Source organism: Rhinolophus hipposideros (genome assembly GCF_964194185.1).
Source record: "Rhinolophus hipposideros genome assembly, chromosome: 19".
Taxonomy (NCBI): Eukaryota; Metazoa; Chordata; class Mammalia; order Chiroptera; family Rhinolophidae; genus Rhinolophus; species Rhinolophus hipposideros.
Genome location: NC_138065.1, coordinates 38,415,575 through 38,442,042, shown reverse-complemented (window position 1 = coordinate 38,442,042; position 26,468 = coordinate 38,415,575). Strand labels below are relative to the sequence as shown.

The following is a 26,468-nucleotide window of genomic DNA, read 5'->3' as shown; positions in this document are numbered from 1 at the left end:
AGTGTTAGAACGGAAAGAGGAAGGCGCAGTTTAACTCTTGGCTTTGCCCTTGGATTTTTGTCTAGTTCTTAGGACAGAAACAATAACATTCAATAAACACTATTTTCTCCAGTTTTTAAAAGCCCTTCAAGCACTTCATTAGAACATTTTAAACATAACTCAGTATTTTTCTCATTATAAAAGTAATAATGATCATTGTAGAAAATGTAATATAGGAAATTTTATAAAGCAGCAAATAAAAAATCACTCAGAATCCTACCTTCCATGGATAAATAAATCACTCTATCAATTCTTTTATCCTTCTTTCTCTCTCTCTCTTCCCTCTGTCTTCTTCTCTCTCTCCCTCTCTCCCTGCTTAAATTGGGAACAACATGCTGATGTAGTTTTGTATTTTCCCCTTTTCACCCTACCAACAACTGACAGTTTGTGTCCTCCCAGAACGTTTCCTATGCACGTACATACATAATCTGAAACATAAAGTTTTAGAAAACAGACGAAAAACACAATTATACCAAGCATAATGCTGCACCTGCTTTTACCACTCAGTACTTTGGTCACCTCTGTGTCCTGTGAGGATGTACAGATCCTAGTTCTTTTAAACATTTGCACCATGTTCCACACAATATCCTAGTGTTATCCACTTTTGCCTATTATAAGTAATGCTGAGGTGAACACCTTTTTATGGAGATGCATTTAGAATCTTGCACGATACATTCCTAGACGTAGAATTACAGGGTTAAAGGTCATGCACACATAACTTTTTACAGGTAATGCCAAATTTCCCCTTAAAAATACCTTCCAATAAAAAACTGTGTATATTCCAATAAAAAACACTTCCATATCTTCATCAGCACTGGAAATGATCAGTCTCTTTAATTGTTTTTCTAACTTGAGAGAAAAAAATGGCCCTTTATGCCTGTGTAATTTACATTTTACTGATATTGGGGTTGAAAAACTATATGCTTCTTAGCCCGATGTCTTTCAGCTATAGATTGCCTGTTTTTTATTGTTTCTTATTATTGGGTTTCTCTGATACTGACTTTTTGTCTGTTAGATATATTGCAAGTATTTTCTCTCAGGTGGTGTTTGTTTTCTAAGCTGCTTTATTTTGTCTTTAGCCATACAGGCATTTTAAATTATGTAATGAAATCTGATATGGTTTCTAAGTTTGGGATCTTACTGAGGAAAGACTTCCATACATTCATATTTATAATGCATTTTCTTCTGGCACTTTTATAAATTTATTTTTTTTACATTTAGACTGAGCTAGCTTGATTTAATACTTTAATTCTACTATTCCATTTTCCTTGTAGTTTAATCGTGAACATTGGGATACTTTTGAATAGGACTTTTAGGATTTACCAAAGCAGTCCCATATTATAATAATAGATCAAGTTAAAGCTGAATGATAGAAATGTACATGTTCCAGATAAATTTTTCTTGAGGATTTTCAAATCGTTCTCCTGTTCTCATTTAGTTTGTCTTTTGAAATCCTATTCCCTGGTTACTTTAGGGGTCCCAGGACTTGCGACTGGGGGTGTCACAGAGGATACGTGGATTATAGAGTATATACAGTTCTGCTTTTATTGTAATGTTTCATTTGAAAATAAAGATGTTGCTTCAGGAGAGAAGCAGAAAACCAACGATTTGCAAATCTGTTTGAAGTTTGGGGAGCTGGGCAGATCATAGTAACCCATTTTCCCCCAGGGGTTCCAGTGCGTCGGTGTTGGTCACGTGTGTGGTCAGTGTGTACTGCAGCTAGAATTCCTTGCCTTGAGGACCTGGGCTGAGCTCCCTGGGCAGGGCTGGGCTCAGCCTCATTCTGCTCCCAGCCCTATCCTGTTACAGTACAAAAGTATGTTCCGTAGTTTGACCTTCTGCTCTAGAATACTTTGCATACTAGTATTCCACATTTCCTCTTAGATACCATTCTCATCTGTACCCTGGGATCTGGTGATGCAGGAGCAATAAATACTTTAGAGCATAAATATTTTGGTTAAGAACTGAAGTACATTTCTAAATCTGTGAGCCCAAAAGTGAAATGGAAAATTACTGAGTACATTATGAGCTCAGGATCAAGAATGCCATGAGAGTGTTATTTTTATGTTGAGAAAACATGAAGCGTTGTTTATCAGTGGGTGTGACAAATAAAAGAGTGTATCATAATTATTTCAAACAGTGTTTTTCCTGCCCCATCTTACTTGGGGAACTTAAGTCTTATCCAAATACATTTTCTCGTAGAGTGGATTAATGCCACATTATTTCTTACTTGGACTCCTTTGAGTTACTACAGATTTTTGACCATTTAATTTTTGTTCCTTACCTTAATATTATAGTTGACCCTTGAACAATGTGGGGGTGAAGGGCTTCACTCCCCCTCCCCTGCACAGTCAAATCTGCATATAGCTTTTGACTCCCACAAAACTTTGCTAATAGTGTACTGTTGACTGGAAGCCTTACCAATAACATAACAGTCAATTAACACGTATTTTGTATATTACATATATATATGTATACTGTATTCTTACAATAAAGTAAACTAGAGAAAAGAAAACATTATTTAAAAATCATAAAGAAGAGAAAATACATATACAGTACTATCCATATTTATTGAAAAACATTCATGCGTAAGTAGACCCACACAGTTCAAAGGTCAACTGTATTGAATTGTTTTTCAAAAGGTATCAAATAATTTTAAGTTCTTAATATCACCTTTCAAATCTCTTTATTTCTTGAATGTTAATTTTGTGCCATCTTTCCTCCAATTGGAGTAGCTATAATAAAGACAACTTATTAGGAATTTATCTGTGGTCCAGATACTCTGATAACTGCTTTACGTCCATTATCTCATAGAATCCTTCCAATAACCCTGTAAAGCGTAGTTCCTACTTTCTTCTTATATATGAGGAAACTGGCTCAGAGATTCGATAGTTTGCCCAAGATTTTAGTTTGTTAAAACTCAAACTTAGTATTCAATTTTAGGACTCTTACTTCAATGCCCAAGTTTTAACTATTGTAATGCATTTAGATTTTTGTCACCTTCATGAGTAACTGGTTGTGACTTCATCTCTTTTTGGGCTGAGGCCAAGGAGAGAGAATATGTCTCACCACAAATGCTGGCCCCAGTTTTCAGACAGTTGCTCCTTGATCCAAAGCGAACTGTGAAGTAATCCCCAAGACCTATTTACCGTGTTTCCCGAAAATAAGACCTAACCGGAAAATAAGCCCTAGCATGACTTTTCAGGATGACATCCCCTGAACATAAGCCCTAATGCGTCTTTTGGAGCCAACCTTAATAGAAGACCCAGTCTTATTTTCGGGGAAACACTGTAGTTTCATGAGTTGAACAAGAGCAATTCCAGGTCTTACAGGTATCTCTTTCCCATAAGTTCATTTGTGGTGAAAATTACACAAGGCTGGCATGGCTAATTATATTGCATTCCTTTTATCCTCGAAACTTGTCAAGGAACAGAATCACCCTCCCTCCCACCCTCTCTGCCCTCCACTGCACAGTGTCGTAGTGACTCTTGGCTTTAGAAATGTCATGAGAGGCCGCTCTTCTTTTAGACTTCCACGTATTTTGTTAGCTTCAGTTCTCTCTGCCTTGTTCATGGAAAAGCTTCCTCTGTCTGACCAGTTTCTAAAATCTCTTCCCACTCTGTCAGAAAACGAACAGCTCTAACGTCTTAAAGTTCGATAGCGGAATGCAGTGGAGCATTCCATTTACGTTGGTTAACTCCATGGGTGAAGAGAAGTAGACCCAGGGCTGGCTCCTGGATTGATCAGAAAGCCTTAAAGCATATGTTAGCGTGGCAGGAATCTCCAACCTCTGGAAGCTTGGCGGATGCTAGCCCAGGCAGTTGGGCTGACAAAACCACTGATGTAATGTGTCAGGTAAGGAAGAGAGAAGGGAGAAAGAGGAAAAGGAAGGAGCTAGAGATGGGACAGCGGACACCGGTAGGGTGTCCCAACACTTCATTTGGTTATCTTCACAGAAGTTGAGTGATACCACCTTAAAAATTGTTCTTATTTTCTTCAAATACCTACTTACAAGAATATGTTCTGTATTAAATCCTCCTAGTATAATCATTCTGCCCATATTTCAGATTTGAGCAGCTTTTGATCACACACACACACACACACACACACACACACCCTTGTATGTAAAACTCTTGTGTGTAACGTGGGTCAGCATGTCAGCGTCTATCATCTTCACTCATGCCCCGGTGCCTTTTGAGTCGATCAAAATTGTCTATACAAGTGAATTTCTTGCTTAATGTTCTGGGTTTTTAGAATAAGATTTAGTGTAATAAATAAGCCTTTTTTTTTTTTTTTTGGACGAGGGGATATAAAAGAAAAATGAATCATGGAAGGAATAAGGTGGATGTTTGCTCTGGCAAGCTACTCAGATGAACTAAATAAACTCTTGGGAAAATCCTGTGTCCCCATCTCATCCTTCAGTCTGTTTCCAAAACCAACTTTCTAAGTTTGGGAGTTTTCGTGGTAAGCCCAAAGGGGAATAGAGTTGTGCATATCAAGACTGGTGAATAAAAGTGGGAATATCCCAGCAGCACTGGCAGTATGCAGCCACCATAGAGCTCTCATATTGCGGTTTTATCCAGGAACTAATATCAAACTGTAGCATCATGAGCACATATAAAATGAGACTTGTTTTTGGAATTTTTCCAGGTTATTCCTAGTCCTACGTAATTATTAAAATGAAATCTGCAGATTTTAAAAACCCATGAAAGAAAATGTAATTTTAACAATAAATCGTCCACTGAATATGGGGTTAATACCATATTAAGCAAATTATATTTCTTAAAATCACCTAAATATAACTACGAATTCTGACATCTTTCACGGTATTGTCATTTATATATGCAAACGGGAAACACTTCTGGTGTCTGATTTCTAGACACACACGGTGTTTTGAGGAAAATGGCATGAAGTGACTACGATTTTTAACTGTGGTCTAGGGATCTATAGATCTAAGGATCTGTAACAGTGATCTAGGGATGGTGATCTATCAAAGGTAAATGTTAACAGTAGCGATTGCTTTATTCTGAGCTAGGTCATCAGTTCCCAGGGAAACGCTTGTCTTGGGAGAAAGGTTAATTCAAGGTTATATGTGAAACTTTTTCCCCTCAAAGCTTTATAGAAAAACAAATGATCTTTAAGTGTTTAGTTCTGGAACGGACCTGGATTGGTTGTGAAAGTGATCCCTCCAGCCCCATTATAGGAGGAGTCACTTTTTATTTGCTTAGAGCCTTGAGATTGGAGGGGAGAGAGGAGCTGGGTATTAGAGGGTTGCTTTTGACCTATACTTTACAACTAATAGCTAACGTTTACTGAACATATACTGTGTGCCACTTACTGAGCTAAGCTGCTAATCTAAATCCTCCAAACAGCCTTTTGAACTATATGCCTTCATTTTACAGAGGAGACACTGAGATTTAGAAAGACGCAGTAAATCGGTCAAGTTGTAAGAAATGGAGTCAGAACTTGAACTTGGGTATCTCTAGCTCCAGAGACTTGTCCTGGAATAAGCCCCTAGCTTCAGTTCTCTTATTCATTTATTCAGTCCACCAACGCAAAGCCTGCTATGCGTGAGCACTCTGCTAGGCTGTGCAGCTCGACATTGAATGTGAAATAGCCCATGACCTTGAGCAGCTCATGAATTAATGGCACGTTGGGATAAAGGGTGTGAGAGAGAGGGTCCATGCCCAGGGCAAAGCAGATCCAGAGAAGAGACATCAGACCTTAGAGAGGGGCAGTCTAGAAAAGTTTCCTGGAAACGTGACACCAAATGAGTAAATGAGTTCTGAAAGACAGGATTGGAAGGTAGGGCCTCTCAGTATCAATAAAGGGTTGGTCAAAAATGGCATGGTGGGTTCTTGCCGATTGCAGGTGATCGGTACATGTGGGGAAAGGGAGATGAGGGAAGACACAGTGCACTGGGTGAGTATTTGGGCTTTAGCTCTGCCATTTCCTAGCTTTGTGTTCTGAGCAAAGTCTCAACCTCTTCAGTCCTCAGTTTCCTCATCTGTAAAATGGGGACAAATAATGTACCTATCTTACAGGGCTGTTATAAGCATTAAATGACGTAATGAACTGGGACTACTTAGCACAATGCTTGACACAATAAGTGCTCAGGACATTGAAACTGCAATTATTAATCGCCTTCATTATTATCACCATCCTCTTCCTCATTATTCAGGTAGGCAAGGACCAGATCCTCACAGACCTTCCTCATACCTTATTTAATCTTTAGGAGTAGCCTTAGCCACACCATGGATTCGGGAAAATTCCAATGTCTTGGCATGCCATAGTGGGCGGGTAAAGTAAATTTCATTTTTTTGAGAAGTGGCAGCAAGCTCCTTTCGATGAAATGCATTCCAACATAGCCGAGAGGTCAAGAGCTTGTTCTGATGTCTGTGCTTGTTCTGGGGAAATCTGTAAGGAGGAAAAGGCAATCATAGTACTTGGTGTCACTTTTGCAGAAATCTTTTTAAACACAAGCTGTCAGACGCCTTTCCTGAGAAGGCCATTTGCCCTCTCCGATTCTTAAGAATTCATCCTTCCTAGATTATGAGCTTCCCGAAGACAAGAACCATGTTGTACTCATTTTTGCGTCTGCGGTGTGTCTGACAGCTGCTAGTTGCTCAGTGGAAATGAGTTGAATGAGGGAAAGTTAATGGGATTCCTTAATAATCTGGTATTTGACATTTAAAGAAGGACAGCTACCGTTCAGAAAAAGGTAAGACTCACGCTGGTGCACCTTTTGTTGATGCTTTTGTGCTCAGCCATGATATTGCCCTGCTTCCGTGCTGTAGAGACTGATTCTTTTGTGTGCCAGAATAGACAGCTGTTTCAGAGACAATTACAGTGTTTCATGGTAGGTGAACTATGTAAACACAGCCTATCTGTGTCTGTGGTTTTAGCCCTGCTGTCTAGCATAGTGCTCGGCCCGTCATAGGCCCTTGATAAATGTTTGCAATAATGAATTACTTTTACAAATAAGGGTTAGGCCATTGTCCTGACATATAATCTTAAATTAACAGGGACAACACGTTTGTCTCTTGGCCTTACTTTTCTTGGCTCGTAAGTGAGAGGATTGCCTGTGGTCGGTACAAAATTCAAGTTGGAGTGAAGATGCTCTTCTGTTTAAAAGGCTGGCTGACATGCCATATGGTGTATACAGAGCCTTTGCTTTCTCCCGTGGTGCCATTTGTGAGTGTCACGTAATGAGGGCAAGGTCTTTGGGCTGAAGGGGTACAGTGTTTTAGGGCATGAACTCTAGGCCCCAGCTCTGCTCCGTGTCCGTTTGCTATTGTGATTATGCCTGGAGGTAGGTTTGGGTCGACTAGAAAAGCCATCCTTTCTTGCCTTCCCCTCCCCCTCTTTCAGATGCAGCCCTTTTTGTAGCCTAAAGATCACCTTACAATGTCTATCTTCCCTTCCTAGGCATGTTAGAGAGGGGCCCCCGTGGGCTTATCTTTATGTCACTGTTCAGCGTGTTATCTCATGAAAAAATGCTTTCAAACCTTTTTCATATGTTACGTGTAAAGTATAGGTTGATGGAGGTTTTGTCCCCTATTCCTCTTATAATTGGATTTAACAGTCTCTGATTCACCTTCCTCAGTTCTAGTCTGGCTAGGTTTTGAGATGTCTCAGTAAGATGTTTATTCCCTCCTCCTTCCTTCACGTTCCTTTTCTTTCTCTAATTCTGTGTGAACCTACCCATAAATCAGTGACATTAAGATGCATATGCCTTGGAAAATAGGTATAATTTACTTGAGCTTTTTTTAATACTTAAGAGGAATGGGTGCAGTGCAATTTGTGTTCACTTCTGCACTTACCCATGAAAACATAAAAGCACATAGTTTTATCTGGTATTATTCTTTTTAAAAAATTCTTTTAAATTTCAGCTATATTGAGGGATAACTGACATATAACATAAGATATTTAAGTGTATATCATGGTGATTTGATCTACATACATATTGGGAAAGTATTTCCTCTTCTAGGTAATTAACGCATCCATCTGTCCTGGAATAAGCCCTTAGCTTCAATTCTTTCTTTATTCGTTTAAGCAATCCCCCAACACAAAGCCTGCTATGTATGAGTGCTCCACCAGGCTGTGGAGCGCCAAAGTTGAATATGAAATGACCCATGACCTTGAGCTGGGGCCTAACATCCGTGCCCTAAGACTGTCCCATTCAGCCTCACATATTTATCTGGTATTTCTTACTTTTTAGGTAGAACAAAAAGATCTTTGGGGAGTTTGACCAAAGTGCTGAAATGCATATGGATAGGTAGAAGGTTGTGCATCTGGAGGACAGTGGGTCAGCTTTTCCAGATTTCCTGAGAAATGCCACAGTTAAAACTTGGAATGTGTGAGTTTGTCATATAAATATCTGAGCACTTTCCCACATTTTGCTTTATTTATTCAGCACCGCACTATCAAGACTGCACTCTGTTTACCACTGGGAGGAGTATAAGGACGCAGGGGGTTGTTTTCTGTTTATGAAACAGGAGGAACAATGCTCGTAAACGCCAGGCATGCGTCTAGAGCCAACACCGGGCACACATCGAGTGAACACACTGGGTTTTAGCCCTCTACTCTCTCTTGTCTTAGTTTTCTTTTTCTAATGACCCTGCGTGGTTTAGCAACTTTGTTCCTGTTGTACGAATCCTACGTTCTCAAAGAACATATTTCTCTAATGTGATAACTAGTTGTATACAGCGCTGTTGGTAGGTCCCGAGCTCTGTTTCCATTGGTGGAGGTTGACTTCCTTGTATTCCTGCAGACTCTATAGAAAAGTCTTCCTAAAGGCTTATACTTGTAAGACACTATGGAAGATGGGAGACCACGTAGCCTAATGGAGACTGTGAGCGCCATCACTCGCTAGTGTGTTGTCTTAGTAAGTTACTCTTACCCTGTAAGCTCCAGTTTACTCATCTGTCAAAATGGGTGTAATGCCTACTGCAGCACTGGTGATGTGAGTACTGGAAATAATACATGTATGTCGCGGCCCGTGCAACCAGGAGGGCTCTGCCTGAGGGGGAAGGGTGAGGAGATTGAGAAAAGACACAGAGACAGGAAAGCTGGGATTGGGAGGTCCACCATCCACGGATGGCGGAGCAGTGGCACAGTTTTTACTATTCACACAGTTTTATACTGTCTTAGAACAATAGTCTACACAAGTAAGTATTCTACACAGCCCACTCCCCACACGTGTGCACAACTTGGTATAGAGGAAATGCTCCATACATGGCAACTATAATTTCTGGTAAAATTAGGGTGTGGCCTTTGGCTTTGACCATGTAGTGAGCATAACTCACTGACCCTCACAGAAATATTGACCATGGTGGTGCCAGCCTCTGTAGATGTCTGTGCTCAAGGTATCACCATGTACAGGTAAAAGGCTGGATGTGTTCATCCCTGGGGTCACCCCGCTTCATGGATTTAGGTTCAGTCCAAAAGCTGTCCCATATTTGCCTTTAGATGAACCTTCTGTGTTATTTGACTGGTAGCGTGGGGAGTTGGAGGTCTAGGTCAGTGGGATTTTAGATTTCTCTTCAGGTCCACGCCTCCCAGTTCAGTGTCCATTGGCCCTTCTTTATTCGTCTCTTCTTGTCCAGTGAGGCCTGGTCCTGGCAATTATCACCGATTTCCTAAAACTGAGGGGGATGTTGTCTTCTTGCTGAAAGAATTCCATAGGCTGCCAGGGCATTCAAGGGGAGCTTTCCTTCCTAGAGAAGCACCCCTGTCATCTCAGGCTATCTGGTACCCGTTGTGTCGTGACAGCCTCCTGACTCCTGGGAGAGACACGAAGTGCCCTTATAAGTGCTCAGAATAAAAATGAGCAAACACAGTAAGTAATGTTAGCTAGGATGATGGGAGTGGTGGGAGCTTGCTCAGTTACTCTGCATTTTCCTCCTCACCATTGTTCCATGTCATTAGCAGCATCAGCACCCTGGTGAGTCGTCACCATTTCATTTGCTTGGTTTTCTTTAAACATCTGACCGAATCTTCCCACACACCTCCAGTTGCCTTATGAAACTCCTCCTTTACAGTTTTGCACATGACCTGATCTTGTCAGATAATTTCACCCCCACTTCCCTTTCTTTTCCTCCTGGAGACATCCCTCTCGGAGCCCTCTGACTTCCTGTTCCATCTGGACTGGCAGGGTTAACACTTCCTTGTAAAGACATTCCAACAACACCCCTACTTTGAAATCCTTACCTACTCACAACCTACACACTTTGCAAAACAAAACCAGCTACCCACCTCACAAAAAAAGAACAAAACACCTGCTACCTTGGGCCTCTCAAAGTTAAATTTAAAGAGGCTTAACTCAAATGCAGCTTGCTCTCCCAGATTTTTCCCTTCTGCATTTATATTTTTTGATGTGGGGGTTTCTGAAATTCCCTTGTTTCATCAAACATGGAATTTTAGCATTTTCCCTTCTCTTGTTCCCCTTCTCAATCCGAAGTGGGTTTTCAATTGGGAAAAGGGTGAAAACATCTTTATTTTGACAATTCAAACTCAGCAATCTCCTAGCCTCTAGCTCCCAATTTCTAATTATTGACTGGATTACAAGTCACCAGACAAAGCAAGGAATTAAACCCAGATATCTCAGACCCATTATATATATATATATATTTTTTCTTTTGTCCTGTTTTCTTCGTTATCTGATACAAACGAGAACAGGCTTAGATTTTATTTTGGTGTCTTCCTTTAGTGAGAGTTTTTCTTCCTTCAAGTAAAGTTTTTATGGTCAAATCTGACTTGTGTGCTCTGTTTTTTTTCTGTTGAATAATAAGTTCATCTCAATGAGTTAGGTTGTAAAGATAACTTGTCTCATTTTAGTTCTGCAACCAAAAGAAAACAAGAAGATAGATTTAATAGGGAACCACAGAGATAATCAAAGGATGATAAACTGGGACATGAAAAGAGAAGGTAAGAAGGGTAGGATTATTTATGTTGGAGAATCTGAGGCAGTGAGTGTCATAATAAGAGAGTTAAATATTTGAAGGTATAATATTTTGTCGAGAGGGTGGTTCCCAGTTGCCCTTTTCAGGGGAAATGATTTTAAAAGGAAATAGATAAAATTAGCAGTAGAGATTTAAGTATATTTTACAAAGAAGACATTTCGACACTGTGAAGAGTGTTACTGAAATGAACCCTCAAGATCGGGTCGCCTTGTGTCATTTTTCTTTGATGTGGTTAGCCACCCTTTAGAAGTTCTAACCTAGTGTGTAAGTGACTAAGTACCCTTACGTTTTTCCAAATCAGTAGGATGAAATCTTCATTCTTCACTAAGTAGTCACAACTCATTTCGGTTGTTCCATTAGAATCGTCGTTTACCAATCGGACTTAAATACAGTAGTGCTTTTGAGAACTGATGACTGGCTCACGTGTTCACTTGAATAGAACAGTTAAAAATAATAAAAACTTACGCAACAGTGAGATGTTGGAATATTTTAATTTTTATTCTTGTCTCGTGGTGTATTTGTTTGGATCTCCCATTGCTTCTGTTTCAAATATTGCATTGATGGAAAATAAGATGAGGTTGGACATGATCTTCAGCACAAACCTCTCGACACTCAAAGCTCTTCTTTTCTTCTTGAGCCGTGTGTCTTTGCCATCTCACTCTCTACCTTTTGTAGAATATTCTGAATCCTAACACAGTCTCCAGATGGTTGGTGTCCATTTCCATTCATTCCTTATTTCTGTCTCGCCTTGCCTCTGGGCTCATCTCTTCCCAGCTGCCCAGTGTACCTGCCTCTCGTTGTTTTTATCCTTACTTAACATGTTCTATGACTTGATAGGCAGAGAGGCTGTCTTTACTTGTTCTGTGGGATTTCTCACAATCAGTAGTCTGTGCTGAATGAATAGTAGTGAGGAAACACACACACACACACACACACACACACACACACACATAAAATATGACCATATATACATATATATGGTCATTTGTTGTTCGGGCCAAGTCATTTCCACAGTTACCCTTGTTAGAGGGAACATGTTCTCTTTCTCAAAAGCTGTCCTTAGAACCACTGCTCCCGAGCTTGTGGTACTATGACACAGCACTGTAGCTGTTGAGAGAAGGGGTCTGCTGCCCAGACCTCTTGTCACATGGCATCATTGCGACTTTGATGTATCTTGGGCTGAAATTTCTTGTACTGCCTTCTTGGGGAGTCATGCTTACTGTCACCCATTAAGAAAAAAAAAGCTATAAGTTGATCTTGGTTGTTTCGACTCCCAAGTTTGATTTCTTTCTGGTTTACATTATGCATGCAGCTTTTTATTCAAATAATTAAGAAAACACATTATTTCCGTCATTTTTCAGGTACAGAAATGGAAGTACTAGCAATTTGCTGTAACTTCTACGTTTGACAGTGCTTTCAGCATGAATTTGGGAGTATTCAATAAGACACTTCTCAAAAAGGAATAGCTTTTGACTTGCTATCCTTAAGGATAGCTATCCTTAAGAAAGAATCACAGGTATAGGCAAATCTTTTTGAACCATAGCAAAAAGTTAGAACCAATCATACATTTCAACACTGGAGAAAGGGTTAAATACATGTGGATCTAAAAGGTTAAATAAAGTGATGAATATTATGCAACATTTTAAACTTGCGTTTGAAAAATTTTCAGTAAAATGGCACCATAAGCAGTAATCAAAAAGAGTGAAAGATATAAAACAATGTAGTACAATCCCAACAATGTAAACAAATTTTCAATATGCTTAATTAAAAGAAAGGGATAAAATATGCAAAAGTTTTAAATTGATCATCTCTGGGTGGTGACATTATGGCTCATTTTTATATTTTCCTTTTAAGTTTTCTGTGATTTCCTCTTATAATGAATTTATGATCAGAAAGTACTAAAGATTATTAAAATTTTAGGTCAGGTAGAAGAATGACATTTTTCACCCTAATAATTGAAAAGAATGAAAACTCATGCAAGTTCCAAGATTTAAGTGGTTTTAATCAGTTCTCATTTTGAAAATGAATTTGCTTCATTGCGAGGGATTTTGTTGTAATTTGCTTTTGCTTTTTGTCAAAGTATGATTGTGTATGCCGCGGAAAACCAGGTGGTTAATGAGCTTGTGCTGTAAATATTGCTATTTAGGAAGGAGACAGATGTGGCAATTGTGTATCTTCCAGAATAATCTCATGGTGAAAGACTGGGCTTTGGAGCCAGCCTCTGCCACCCGTTAGCATGGAACTTTGGCCAGATTATATAGTCTCAGTTTCCTTACCTGTAAACTGGGATTGTGAGGATCAAATGATACAACGCCTATAAAAGTTTTTAGCACAGGTCTGGCTCATAGTAATCACTCAGGTGATGTTATAGTTGAAATGACAAATAGATAGCTAATATAATACTACTCTCTAAGGAAGACTTAGTCCAAATTTTCTTATATATAGTATTTAGGAAAGGCAGAGATTAAGTGGTTTAAAATTATTATTATTATTATTATTATTATTATTATTATTATTATTTTTGTCTAATGCAACATTAATACTCCAAAGATTGCATGAAGACAAAATAGAGCTTTCTGTTTCACCTTTCATCCCTTTGAGGACGGAACTATCCCATACCTTTCTCCACGCTGTGTAAGCACAAACACCAGATGACTGGTTTTGCTTTCTTTTTGCCTTTTGTATTCTGCAACCTTTCCCACTTAACAGTACACCGCTCGGCTTGTGCTCTGAGTCAATAGATTCAGATCTACCTAATTTTTAATAACTACATAATACCCTAAATAATATCCTATGCCAAGATTTATTTGGACATAACTCTACTATGGATTTTCAGGGTGTTTTCAGGCCCCGACCCTCCACTACAAATACTGTTGACTGTGACATCCTTATACATAATCCTTAAGATTTGTTGCTTTTATTTCCGATGAAAGTTTCAAAAAGGGGCATTGCTGAGTCAGAGTACGTGTTAATTATAGTGCAGAGGGACTTGGGGTTGCGAATCTGTATAAAACTTTGTTGGTTCCCGCCTTCTTACAATCTAGTGGAAGAACAGAAGCATTCTTTTTCCCAGGATATTTCTTTTTTTATTTATTTACAAAGTTTCAGTAGATGGTGTTTTTTTTCCAGGGAAGTTGGAAATCCTTAACCTTCTGAAACCTAGGTATACATCAGGAGAGCTTCCGAAGGGAGCCTCTTGAATTAGGTTTACACTGTGTCATATTTGCTGTATTAATTAGCTGTGAGTGTGCCAGAAATTGTACATGTTTAAGTTTTTCAGTGTTTAAGAGCTAAGAGTCCAACTTGAGAACTGAAGCGTTTGACATTTGCCCTCCTGTTCCTCACTGTGTTCGCACCCTCGGGGCTGTAGACATCCCCCACGCCAGCGAGAGCCATTCCCACACGCAGCATCTTGTTTCTGGAGGCCCAGGCTTGCTCAGCACTGATGCAGGCAGCTGAGCCAACCTTCAGCTTGAGGTCACCGATGGTGACAGGAAGTTAGGAAGCATGCTAACTAACAAATGGTTTGCACGACAGTCAAGTTACCGCACTAGAGGTGGACAGCTAATGTCATTTCTTTGTAATGTCACTGAGAGCTACTTAGTATGACGTAAGTTTTTCCAAGTACCCACTTAGGTAGTGTGAGTGTGTGTGTGTGCGCTCCTACTAGGCAGGGGACAGAGAAGAAAGGACAATTACGATGGGTTTGTTGTGCGTGTGTGTGCATGTGTGTTTGTAATCTATCCACGTGAAAGTACCTCCATGTTGCCTGATCATCTCTGTGTAGAACTTCTGTTTTCTCCCATTAGTAATTAACATTTAGTTACATCAGTTGGGATTACGCAACTCTTTAACAGCTGACACTAGTTCATACCTGTTTTCGTTCTTTCTCCCCTCTGATTCAGCTTCTTGGCTCCACAGAAGCGATTGCATTATAATACCTCAGAACCCTCTCAGTTATATTCCTGACTCACTGGAGTGGTCACATATCTGAAACCCACTGGGTACCCTGTCACGGTTCCCTGTCAGTGGGACCTGTACTTGCTTGTTTTGCATTCATGTTTTGTCTTCTTATGAGGAACAGCCTTAGCTTCAAAAGTTCTATAGCTATTGGCTTGTGGGAAAGCAGTGTTTACTCTTGTACTCTTTAGTAGGCCCTCTGTGTTTCCTTGGGCTTCCTGTAATATTGGGTGAAATAGTAACAATAATTAGCAGTGCAAGCAAACACTAACTCCTATAATCCTCCCACCAGCTCTGTGTGGTGGGTATGTTATCGCTGCCATGTTATACATGCAGAAAGTGAGGCAGCTTCTGAGCTGTGGTCGTACAGCTTGTAAGTGGCTTATGCCCGGCAATTACTCTGCCTCTGGGTGAGGCTGGCTGGTGGGGCTCAGAAACCGAGGCACAAGGAGGTGTATGCAGGGAAATTGGGCGCTGGATGTGCAGACCCAGTTGGAAAGAATTGGCAGAGATGCTTGGCTGCTGCCTATGTTTGGATAGGAAGTGACACAGATGAGTCCCTCCCATCCGACAGCCCTGGACCTGCGAGGGAAGTTGAGGGAACTCAGGCATGGGCAGGAAGGAAAGGGAGGTGTGGAAAACTTTGCCAAGGGAGGTCACTTGCAACAGCCTCTCACGTAGAGCCCCTCTCTTCATCAGTTTTGTCCCTTGAGGACACACATCGCAGAGGAGGGCGAAGCAAGTTCAAGGTGTGTTTACCCTCAGAGAGTTTCTTCTTTTTTGATGAGTGGGTCATATGACCAGGCTGGAAAACCTCTTCGATTGCTCTTGTGATTGTTTTTGAGATTCGTTTTTGAAGAGCTCATATGCACCCTACTAGGATTATCTCAGTCCGCAGTGCAGACCAGAGCTGTACAAGGAAAGCCGTCTAGGTAAGAGGCCTTTGGTGGGGTGGGGGTGTTATGGCAGGGGCAGCACTCATTCTGTGCCATGCCCTCTGGACGGATCATCCCAGGGCTGAAAACGGGTCACCAGCCTCAGGGTCCGTCTCTGCCATAGCTGAATAAAGTCCAGTGTGGGTGAGCAAAGACCCACGGCCAATGGGGTATCCCAGTCTTCCTTATCCAATGTGCTTGCTGGCTATAGTCATGTTAGTTTTATATTACCAGGTTGTAGTGTCCAGCCTCCTTTCTGGGTAATGCTATTAGCATAGTTCCTGACCATGGAGTCAGATAACATCATTAGTATCTGTATGATCTTGGGCAAGTTCTTAACCTTTCCAGCCTCGGTGCCCTAATCTGTAACATGGGGGGCATTGGGAATAACCCAAGGGGAGTGGGGCTATTGGAGAGCATGCTCAGCAGCTGCCCCGTCTTTGCATCTGCTCTGAAAGTGGAGGTACTCTTTATTGCTTTCTTAGTATCTGACAATCGCAGGAGTCTCCCATCCTGGCCGTGATTAGCTCCCACATTCCAGGACACACATCACCGTGGGTGTAGATGCTGACAACAAAAAGAACTGGAATCAGAGAGGTGCAGATTCTACCTTCTCAAAGAAGGGTGGAGTCTTAGGACAAAGCATTCCTGGCATGACTAGACAGAGAAGGCTCATTTGAAAAGTAAGCGAATCAGGTATTCTGATTCAGTTGAGTGTGCAGGTTGGCCTGGGGAGAGTCCCTTACCTTATGCCTGATTGATTGTTCTTTGCATTTTTTATCCAACCTGTCACCTTACCTACAAAAATAATGTCTCCTGCTATCTTTCATAAAACTGAAACAAAAAACTCTGTCCATTGGATTTAGTTAAACGCAAGTTTTATTTCGGAAGGGCAAGAGGGATTTGCTTGGAGGGAAAATTCTGACCCATTTAATTCTGTTACATACCTTTGCAAAGTGGGCACTGTTTTCTGTTTTACCAGGTTACTTGACAAAGCACCATTTAGGAAGTACTTTTCATTTAAAACAAAAGTTTTTAATACGAAAAATTTCAAGCATGTACAAAATGTAGACAGAGATACGAGCCCTGACATACCTTGTCTCCCATCTTCAACAACCATCAACGTGGACAATATTGCTTCCACTGTCCCTCCACGCAGTGATCCCACCCTGTTATTTTTAAGCAAATCCCACACAACTATTATTTTACCCATAAGTATTCAAGATGTACCTTGAATGCCTTAAAAGTTCCAGTAAAGTCAAAATTGGGAACTTGCACATTGTAAGATCCTTCTTGTGGGAGGTCATGTCTCTTTAGAAACCTCAGGGCTTTAATCCTCACAGCAGCGGGTGGGGAAATGATTTTGTTTAAACAATTACCTGTCCTCCCAGAGCTCCCCATTTTGGTAGAAAAATCTTAGCCTTTGATGCTTTGTGGTACTGATTTGCTTCTGAGTGTTAGAGCAGCAATAAAAGATGGAACCACTGCTCAGGGGGAAAAGGTGATTCCAGGTAACAGAGGCTCTACCTTTCAAGGACCACTTTTTTTTTGGTTATTGTTTTTAACCACCTTGGATGGGACTGTTTGAAAAATATATTTATGGGGCGGCTGGTTAGCTCAGTTGGTTAGAACACGGTGCTCTTAACAAGGTTGCCGGTTCCATCCCCACATGGGCCACTCACTGTGAGCTGCGCCCTCCACAACTAGATTGAGACAACTATTTGACTTAGAGCTGGAAAAACACACTTACAAGTAAATAAAAGAAAAATATATTTATTTTCAGCCTTCTTAACCAGAGTATGCTAGATATTATTTCATAGTTCCTAGTTATTACAGGGTGTTTTTGACACAGCCTTCCACGCTGTGGCGTGCTTATTTTTATAGTTTACCAGTGACCTCTCTCATTGCAAATTTTCTCACTCATCAACGTGCTTTTCCTTGTCTCTCTGAAATCTGCTAAGGACCAAGAAGCAAGGTCGTGTATGTAAAGTTAGAGTAACCTCTTTCCTGCTCTTCTTTAAGGGGGAAATCAGATAAGACATTTTCACTACTCTTTTCTTTCCCGTGTACTCTCACCCCATCCCTTTGAAAAATTCTCCTTAGGAAAATGCCATTCATTTTTCAAAATCGAGCTGTGCCTTATGCAGGTTTATACACAGGATGGACTAGTTGCATCAATTTTTCCTTTCTCACACCCAGACAAGGGTTACATAGTTTTGTGAGGTGTGCTTGGGAGTTGTAATAATATGGAACGCTGGAAAAATTCCAGAGACTGATGGTAAATATACTATGCAGCTGAATAGCAGTTAGCTTCTGTTAGTGATTTCAGAACTTTAAAAGAAAAAAAACACAAGGCATGTATAAATAACATAGCATGGGAAATAAAAAGAAAGTGTGATGACCATGTTTAAGATTTGGATTTTAATTTCTGTCTTTCATTTCCCAAAGACTGTACAGGTAAGTCAATAAAGAGGATTGATTAAGCTGTGTTTGGTTGATATTATGAGAGATCTCCCCACTTCTTACTCTTTAGATTTAAAGATTTATTAGACCAGCCAAGCGACTGTTTCTATATTATGAACAAGTTATCTTTGCTTTGTGTTTTTAACTTTGCAGGTCTTTCACTGACATGTTTAGGAAAAAATGGAAACTTACGTATTAGCGCTTTTAGGAAGCTGATTGACGAGTCAGGAGTTTTAGAAGTGACTTTGAAGCTTTTCTGTATGTCTCTCCCATTGTAGCCTATTCTAGAAAAGGTGTTTAAAGTGTGCTGTTTACAGAGCAGACATCCCAACAAATTGCTTTCGGCAGTCACGGGCACACTGGAGCACTGTTTCCCACCTTGGTGGTGGCATTGTAGTTTTTGCAAAGAACTTCCATGAGATGTGGCATTTGTCTGGCCTTTGAGACCATTCCCAGTATCAGACACATCACGGTCTGGAAAAGAGACACTTGTGTGGTGGAAATGTTCTTTTTAGAAATGTCGGTTCCCATGGAAAAGTTCGTTTAGAAATTTCGCCCCATAAAGAGCACCAGTGAGCTGAATAACTTCTCATTCCTGTCTTCCACAGTTGATGCCTCTCTTAAGCCTCCAAAAGTCAGACCTATCTAAGGTTCTGAATTCCTCAAGTGTCACCAGGAAGCCCTGCCCTACCTTGGCATCAGAAATTCAATTCTTTCAGGGTTCATTCTTTCTTTCATCATAATGACAAATATTTATTTAGCTTCTCGCCATGTGCAAAGCTCCACTTTAGGGTTTATAGGAGACCACAAAGTTGAATCTGACACAGATCTTATCTTAGGATTCTAAGTGAGGAGCTAAGACACATACAGGGGTCTCTAGTGCAAAGGACACAGACGTGCCATCAGCTGTAGAAACGCAGCCATGCCGATTATAAGACCAAAGGCAATTTGGAACCAGTTTTAACACCAAACACTCTACACTTATTACCGACTGAGATAAAAAAGCTACCATATTCTTACCCACCCAGGATGGGCTCGGAATGGGACATTTTAGCTTATGAATGGCTCCTTTCTGCTCCAGGTCAGCGTTTGGGGGATGACAAGGTGGCAGTGCTGGGAGAACGCATGGTTCATGTTCACATTCAGTCAAGTTTCCCCATGGAATCATCATAGCTTCATGTTAAACTCTATGCTTTGCTTTGTCTTCTTTGTTTTCCTTTTTGAAAGATTTTCTCCACAGTATGTGGTAAGGTACCAAAATCCTCCTTTTCACTAACTTACTATGTGGGGGAACAGGAAAGGACTGTCCACACCTCTGCTGAGGGCCCCGCTGAAACATTTTCTCATTTACCTCTCAGAGACAGGTGAGTAAACTGAGGCTGAGAGAGGCTATAAGCCAGCAGTCACCCCAGGCCTCTCTGGTTAAAGCCAGTTCTTGCTTAAAGGTTTGCACGTGTCCTTCTGAGAGTAAACTTTGGCTCTTAGAACCGTTCAGGTCAGCTGTAGTTCTCTCTCCTCCTGTCAAGTGAGTGCCTTTAACATTCATTTAATATTGGCTTTGCTGAGTCAGAGACCTGGAGCTTGAGAGTTCAGAGTGTGTGTGGCCCTTTCCCTGTCATTTTCTTCACTTTTGCTTCTTATTCCCAAATTATACTACTACTCATACTACTGATCATTCTACGAAAGGCTGGGGTGCTACTTTTCTTTCTATGATACGCCTAAGAAAAAGAGGATCAATAGATTATATTTGGAAATGAGAATGAATGACTGTATTGGAAAAAAAAAATCGAGAGTCAGTCCCGTTAGTTTTACCATCTATATTTCCGTACAGATGGTTTACCGTAAAGTACTTGTTTTAACTTCCATGAATGGGTATCAGCAACAAGTGCAGCTTGATATTATTTACTGGATATGTTCTTGAAGAGGAGATAAATGAAAGTCTGTATTTTAAGTGACTTTTTATTTTTAAAGGAGCTTTCCATTAAAAAAACACACAAGGGGCAGCTGGATGGCTCAGTTGGTTAAAGCGCAGTGCTCTTAACACCAAGGTTGCCGGTTCAATTCCCATGTGGGCCAATGAGCTGTGCCCTGCACAACTAGATGGAAAACAATGACTTGACTTGGTGCTCATGGGTCCTGGAAAAACACACTGTTTCCCAATATTCCCCAATAATTAAAAAAAAAATCATAAAAGTAAACACCTTATTGTAAATAGGATGATGGTGGCCTAATTTGATCTCTTTTGAAAAGTGAATTTCATCAGGAAAATCTTGAGAAAATGGCATTTAGTTCTAGGTTTTATAATGTGCATGTGATTAAAATAAATATGATGAGCCCCCAGAGAACCACATGGGGAAATCAGAAAGGTACTAGGAGCCAGGCTATTTAACAAAGGACATCTAGTAGACCTCATAATCAATTCTATTGTATAGTGGGATATCGTAATCTTTGCTCTCTTTCTATCAAGGACTTAGCAGAGCAATTGGGCTTAAAATACAGCAGGGAGCTGGGTTATGTTTAAGGTAGAACTGTATGCCTCCATGGGGAGTTAAGAAAATAATTAGTGACACACATGCTATGGATTCTTCAAGAGCTTAAACATGGCGAGTAATCCATCCACCTATAATAGTAAAACTGAAAGGACTAACAGATCATCTTCTCTAACCCAGTTGTTACAAGTTAGTGTCAAACAGATTGTTTACCTGGGATAATTTAGGTGTAGCCCTTCCTAAAGGTAAGGAATGTCTTAAATGAGTGCCTAGAAGTTCTTTCCAGAAGCACAGCTCTATGACCACACAAGTTCTGGGTGTAAATGCCATGAGCTTTTAATTTAGGTAAATTATGTGTGTTTTAAAGATAGGGGAGTTTAGAGTAAAAAAATGTGCTGATACATCTAACATAAATTAGATTGATACATTAAAATAAGCACATATGCCTGGGAGTTCAGACAAAGAAAAAGATCAGAGAAGTCCATAGAAAGAGGCTGCAGCATTTAAAACGAGCCATAAGGAGTAGGTATGTTTGGAGCTTGTTTAATACCTGCGTAGAGGGTTGCCTTTTTCCCCCCACCTTTTGATTATGAATAAGTATACAGAAAAGCTAAAAGAATAGTGCAGTGAATATCTGTACGCCTACCTTCCAGATTTAACAACCATTAACGTTTTGTCATACTTGTTTGAGCTCTGAATTTGTGTATGTGCTTATGTGTATATGTATGTGTTGTTTTTCAGTAATTTGTAAGTAAGTTACAGGCATCATGACATTTTCATCCCTAGGTATAACCGCTGGTATATGAGATATTCCCCTAAAGACATTCTCCTATATAACCGCAATTCCACTAGCAACAACAAAAGACGCTTATCAATAATACATTAATATAATTTAATCTCTATTTCAAATTTCCCTAATTGTCTGTGTCTTTTATAGACATTTTTTTCAAACCTGGGTTTGATGAAGGGTCACACATGGCATTTTTTTTTAAACAGATTTATTTTGTTTTATTTTTGGGGGAGGGGGAAGAAGACTTTATTGGGGAACAGTGTGTACTTCCAGGACTTTTTCTAAGTCAAGTTGTTGTCCTTTCAGTCTTAGTTGTGGAGGGCGCAGCTCAGCTCCAGGTCCAGTTGCCGTTGCTAGTTGCAGGGGGCACAGCCCACCATCCCTTGTGGGAGTCGAACCGGCAACCTTGTGGTTGAGAGGGTGCGCTCCAGCCAACTGAGCCATCTGGGAGCTCAGTGGCAGCTCAGCTCAAGGTGCCGTGTTCAATCTTAGTTGCAGGGGGCGCAGCCCAGCATCCCTCCCGGGACTCGAGCAGTTGAACCGGCAACTTTGTGGTTGAGAGCCCACTGGCCCATGTGAGAATCAAACCGGCAGCCTTCGGAATTAGGAGCACGGAGCTCCAACCGCCTGAGCCACCGGGCTAGCCCGGCATTTTGTTTTGATAACTCCTAAAGCTCTTTTACTCTAGAGCAATCCCCTTCTAGTCCCACCTGTTCAATTCTTGTTTTATAATGTTGACCTTGAGAAGGACCAGACCAGTTTTCCTATAACTTTTTTGTTGATACCTTACCAGGGAAGTTTCTTGCAAATTGAAGATTTGAAATGTTTTTAAAAATTTAAAATAGTCAGGTATTTTGTAGGAGATATGTGGCCAGGTTGTCAGATGCTGCCCCCATCTACCTTTTTCAGTAGCTGATGTACTTTAAATGAATCTTTATTTGCAAAAATAATGTGAGGCATTTCTAAAATGTTAGAACAACTCAGACAGACATCTGTAAAATACAAATGAGAATTCTATTTAATGTCACTGCTATACAGCCCCGAGATAACAATTAATCATTTTAACTGTGAACTTACTTTCTTTCTCATTTGTTCATGTCGTTTGTTTATTTATTATAAAAACTGTGATGATCTCTATATGTTGTTGGGCAGCTTAGTTTTTATTTCACTAATTGTGAATTATGGACAGCGTCCTGTAGAATATGTAGCAGGGTTGTTTTCAATAGTGGCTGGGATAAATGTGTACTAAGCCAGCCACATTCCTTCATAGGTGTTTAAGATGAGACACACCCAAATGTAAAGTGCCTGGCCCGGGATTGGAAATGTGGCTTGTCCCCACAGAGCAAATATTTTTCTGTTTGAGGCGCCCTGGCTAATATAGGAATTGAATCTTGATGTTTTCTGCCCTGTGTTTCAACAAGTTGAGGGAATGCATGAGGACTAAACTCTTAAGGGCTCTGTATTTGAATTCTGGCTCTCTTTTTTTCTTTTTTTGGGTGGGTCCCTTCATATTCCTTTCAGGAGATATCAGGAGATCATCAGGTTGGCCTACCTTGAAGGTAAACATGATCCTTTGCCAACATAAAGTGATTTAGAAATGTTAATATATTTTACCAAGCCAATGTCTCTACTAGCATGTGTATTTTAAGCCACCATAAAACATATCTGTCATGCTGAGGAATGTGCCAAAGGCAGGCATCAAAGACAGGCTGAGGGAGTGTGGGGAGTGTGTTTTGCTGTGTTGTAGGGTTGTGCCCTGACAACTTGTGTGAGGCTTGGGATGCTGACACCAAGTGGTTGCTCAATATTGAAGCCATTTTATTTATTAATTCAAGAATTCCTGCAAGTAGTTACTCATATTCGTCTATCCAAGTGTTGGGGGGCGGGGTAGGGGGGAGGCTCAGAGGTAATTCTGTGGATGAAGGATGTGAAAACTGGCTGGACCTGCCTGACTTAGGGAATCAAGTTAACAGCAATCATATGAGCAAGAGGTGGCCCTTAGAGCTTGATGGAGACAGAAAGTTGAACAGAAAGGCTGTCTGGGCATCTCTGCCTTCTTTGGAAGACAGGAGTCTCCTGGTGAGAACATTACTGGCTCAGGATAGAATAGTAATGGCACTTTTGTGGTTGTTATCTTATTGTTGTGTTCTCCATGGCAATAATGTCATCACTGGCATTTGGTGGGACATCAGGGTGTCAGTAAATCTCGTTATTAGTAAGTTCAATTACCTGTAATTGGGTGACAGGGTTTTGCATCAAGCATTTCATAAAAGAACAAAATGATGGTAGGGTGGTTCCCCACATCTGTCTAAATATTTGGTTTAAAAAAAAAGCAGACAAGAAGTTGTCATTTTAAGTGTATTAAAGAATTCATACATTTAAAAATGTTTTTAAAAAGTAGGAAGTTGCTGACTCTATTAAATGTGTAATTTCCTCCATCTTCTGCCATCTATTCTAAGTAAATAAATGGACAAGAAAATAAGTAATAAAATAAATAAAATATTAAAATCAAGAAGGTAAATAATGGTAATGAAAGTAAAGAGGCAGTGTTAGAAAGAGTGAGGAGGAACAAGATACAATTTTAACTTCAGGATTAGGGAGTCATTTAAACCATCAAACCTCGAACTGATCATACAACCTACACCCCAGGGTTGTTAATGAGGTTGAAATGAGATAATATACATATTTAGAAGTTTAAAAAAACACTATTCAAATTTCACTCCTATTTCTTGAGCAGTGAAAAAAGCATGTGAATTGAAGTTGCAGAGACACTGGTTTGAATTCTGGCCATTTAGTGTGTGCGTTCTCGGATGAGTTCTTTGAATCTCTTGGAATCCCCGTTTCTTCAGCTGTCAAGTAGATGTTTCTATCGTATCACCCTTGTAAGATAAGATGAAGAACATGGACTCTCCCAAGTGGCTTGCGGTTCTGGAGGGTCATCTGTTGTGGGGAGAGGGGTAGCGTCTTGTGTTGAAGACGGGCCATCCCACCGCCCACTTCCCTTCCAGCCCCTGACCTTGCTGCTTCTTTTCTGTTTGCAGAGCTCCTGCAGAGTCCCACACTGGGCATGGCCACCTTTTCCTGTGTCTGGAGGAGCACGGCTGGTAGGACCATCGCCCAGTCCCGAAACTGCTAAGGCCATCTCAGGGACGTGGACGCAGGCACTCGAGGGCCGTGTCCGAGGGCCACAGAGCCATGCCTTTCGGCCTGAAGCTCCGCCGGACACGGCGCTACAATGTCCTGAGCAAGAACTGCTTCGTGACCCGGATCCGCCTGTTGGATAGCAGTGTTATCGAGTGCACATTGTCGGTGGAAAGCACAGGGCAGGAGTGCCTGGAGGCTGTGGCTCAGAGGCTGGAGTTGCGGGAGGTAAGAAGACTGTGTGTGTGGTGACTGTATGAGCGAGACCTCACCCAAGGGACCAGCCACCTGAGTCTTGGCACCTGCCATACCTTTCAGCCTCCGCCTTGTGTTTAGAAGAATCCTGTTCTTCTTAGCATGGGCTTGTTCTTACACCCTTCAGTGGATCGGGAGACCTGCTCTGATGTGAGAAACAAGGACACCACCTGGAGCTTGCACGGAGTGGCAGCCTCCCTTTTTGTTTCTGCTGGCGAGGAGATTTGCGGGGTGAGGGGAAGGGTTAAAAATGAGCGACTCTCTCACCAAAGTCATTTTCTGTTCTTAAAGCAGTTGAGTGGGTAGCTGGTGTTTGGCGTTCCTGCTGCAAACCAAGGAGAGAACTCCCACGTGGAGGGTAGATGCAGCTGCTTTTATTTTTTGCTTGTTAGTTTCTGTATTTTCCTCTTCAAAGGGAAGAAAAAGAGAAAAAGCATTTAAAGTGAGTGTGACCAGTGAGGCTTTTTTGTGGGAGCTTGCAGAATGGGGGTTTTGTTCCTTTTGAGAGTCCCCATGACCCTTGCTGTCTTTGTACTGTCTGTGAGACTTCTCAGGGCTTTAAGCAAACCTGGGGTTGACCATTAAGACAGTCACATTGCCACTCTTTAGAAGAGACTCTTACTTCATACAGTGCATCCCTTCTAACAAGCAAGCCTGGCTTTTTTCAGTCTTTCCAACATTCCAGAAAAGAGACTTGGTGAGTAGCCCGTACAAGCATTTGTGTCGTGAGAGCCATGTGGCAGATTGGCTGTGTGTAAGGTGGTAGGGTTGAATGGTTGCCAGTGCTGAAATGAGTATGGGTCCCTGAGATTCAAGCCTTGCTAAAGACAAGGTACAGCTTTGTAGACGTCCTAGGCCTGTGACATCATTACCCAAGTTCCTCAGGGTACTGGAGAAGGGACACGGTGGTGCCCGTTGGAAGTGATGGTGTTTGATCACCCTCCTCATCCCTCACCATCCTCTTCCTTTCCAGGTGCACAAAGGAATTTGGGTGAGGGAAGGTCTTCCTCTCCCCTTGATGTCTTCCTCACGCTGATTCTTATCCTCTGGGGGACTGTTCTACTTGAACTTTTCTATCTCGTGCTGGTCTTCATGTTTATACTTTGGTTTCGGTGATCAGGTCTTCCTTTGAAATTTAGTTTCCTATGTAGGAGACTGTCCTGCCCAACAGATATGTGTAGCTCGGTAGCTGACACAATAGAGTAAACATGTGAAGTGTTCTCACCTTGCTGGCTGATAGCTGGCTCTGTTTTGCTTATTAGTAGCCCATTTGGACATGCATATTTAAACACAGGTACATGCATGGGTATAAAGGAAAAAACCTTAATGCTATGGATTGGTTGGGCAGGACACTGGTCTAAATTCTTGTAAAAATTTTAGTTATAGATCATTTAAAAATACATGACTCTCAAGTAGTTTTACTTTTGAGTAT

General features: G+C 41.0%; 1 protein-coding gene across 4 annotated transcripts in view; it reads left to right on the top strand.

Annotated features, from left to right (window-relative positions):
- PTPN14 (protein tyrosine phosphatase non-receptor type 14) overlaps positions 1–26,468 on the top strand; it is a 153,323-nt gene that overhangs the window by 40,470 nt on the left and 86,385 nt on the right. For 3 of the 4 annotated variants that reach the window (XM_081026396.1, XM_081026393.1, XM_081026395.1), the window contains exon 2: positions 24,682–25,009. In XM_081026396.1, the coding sequence (XP_080882522.1) occupies positions 24,836–25,009 (174 nt within the window). In that variant the 5' untranslated portion in view covers positions 24,682–24,835. Of the gene's footprint in view, positions 1–15,651; positions 15,896–24,681; positions 25,010–26,468 lie in introns of those variants that run through there. The other variant, XM_081026394.1, reaches the window with a different exon arrangement.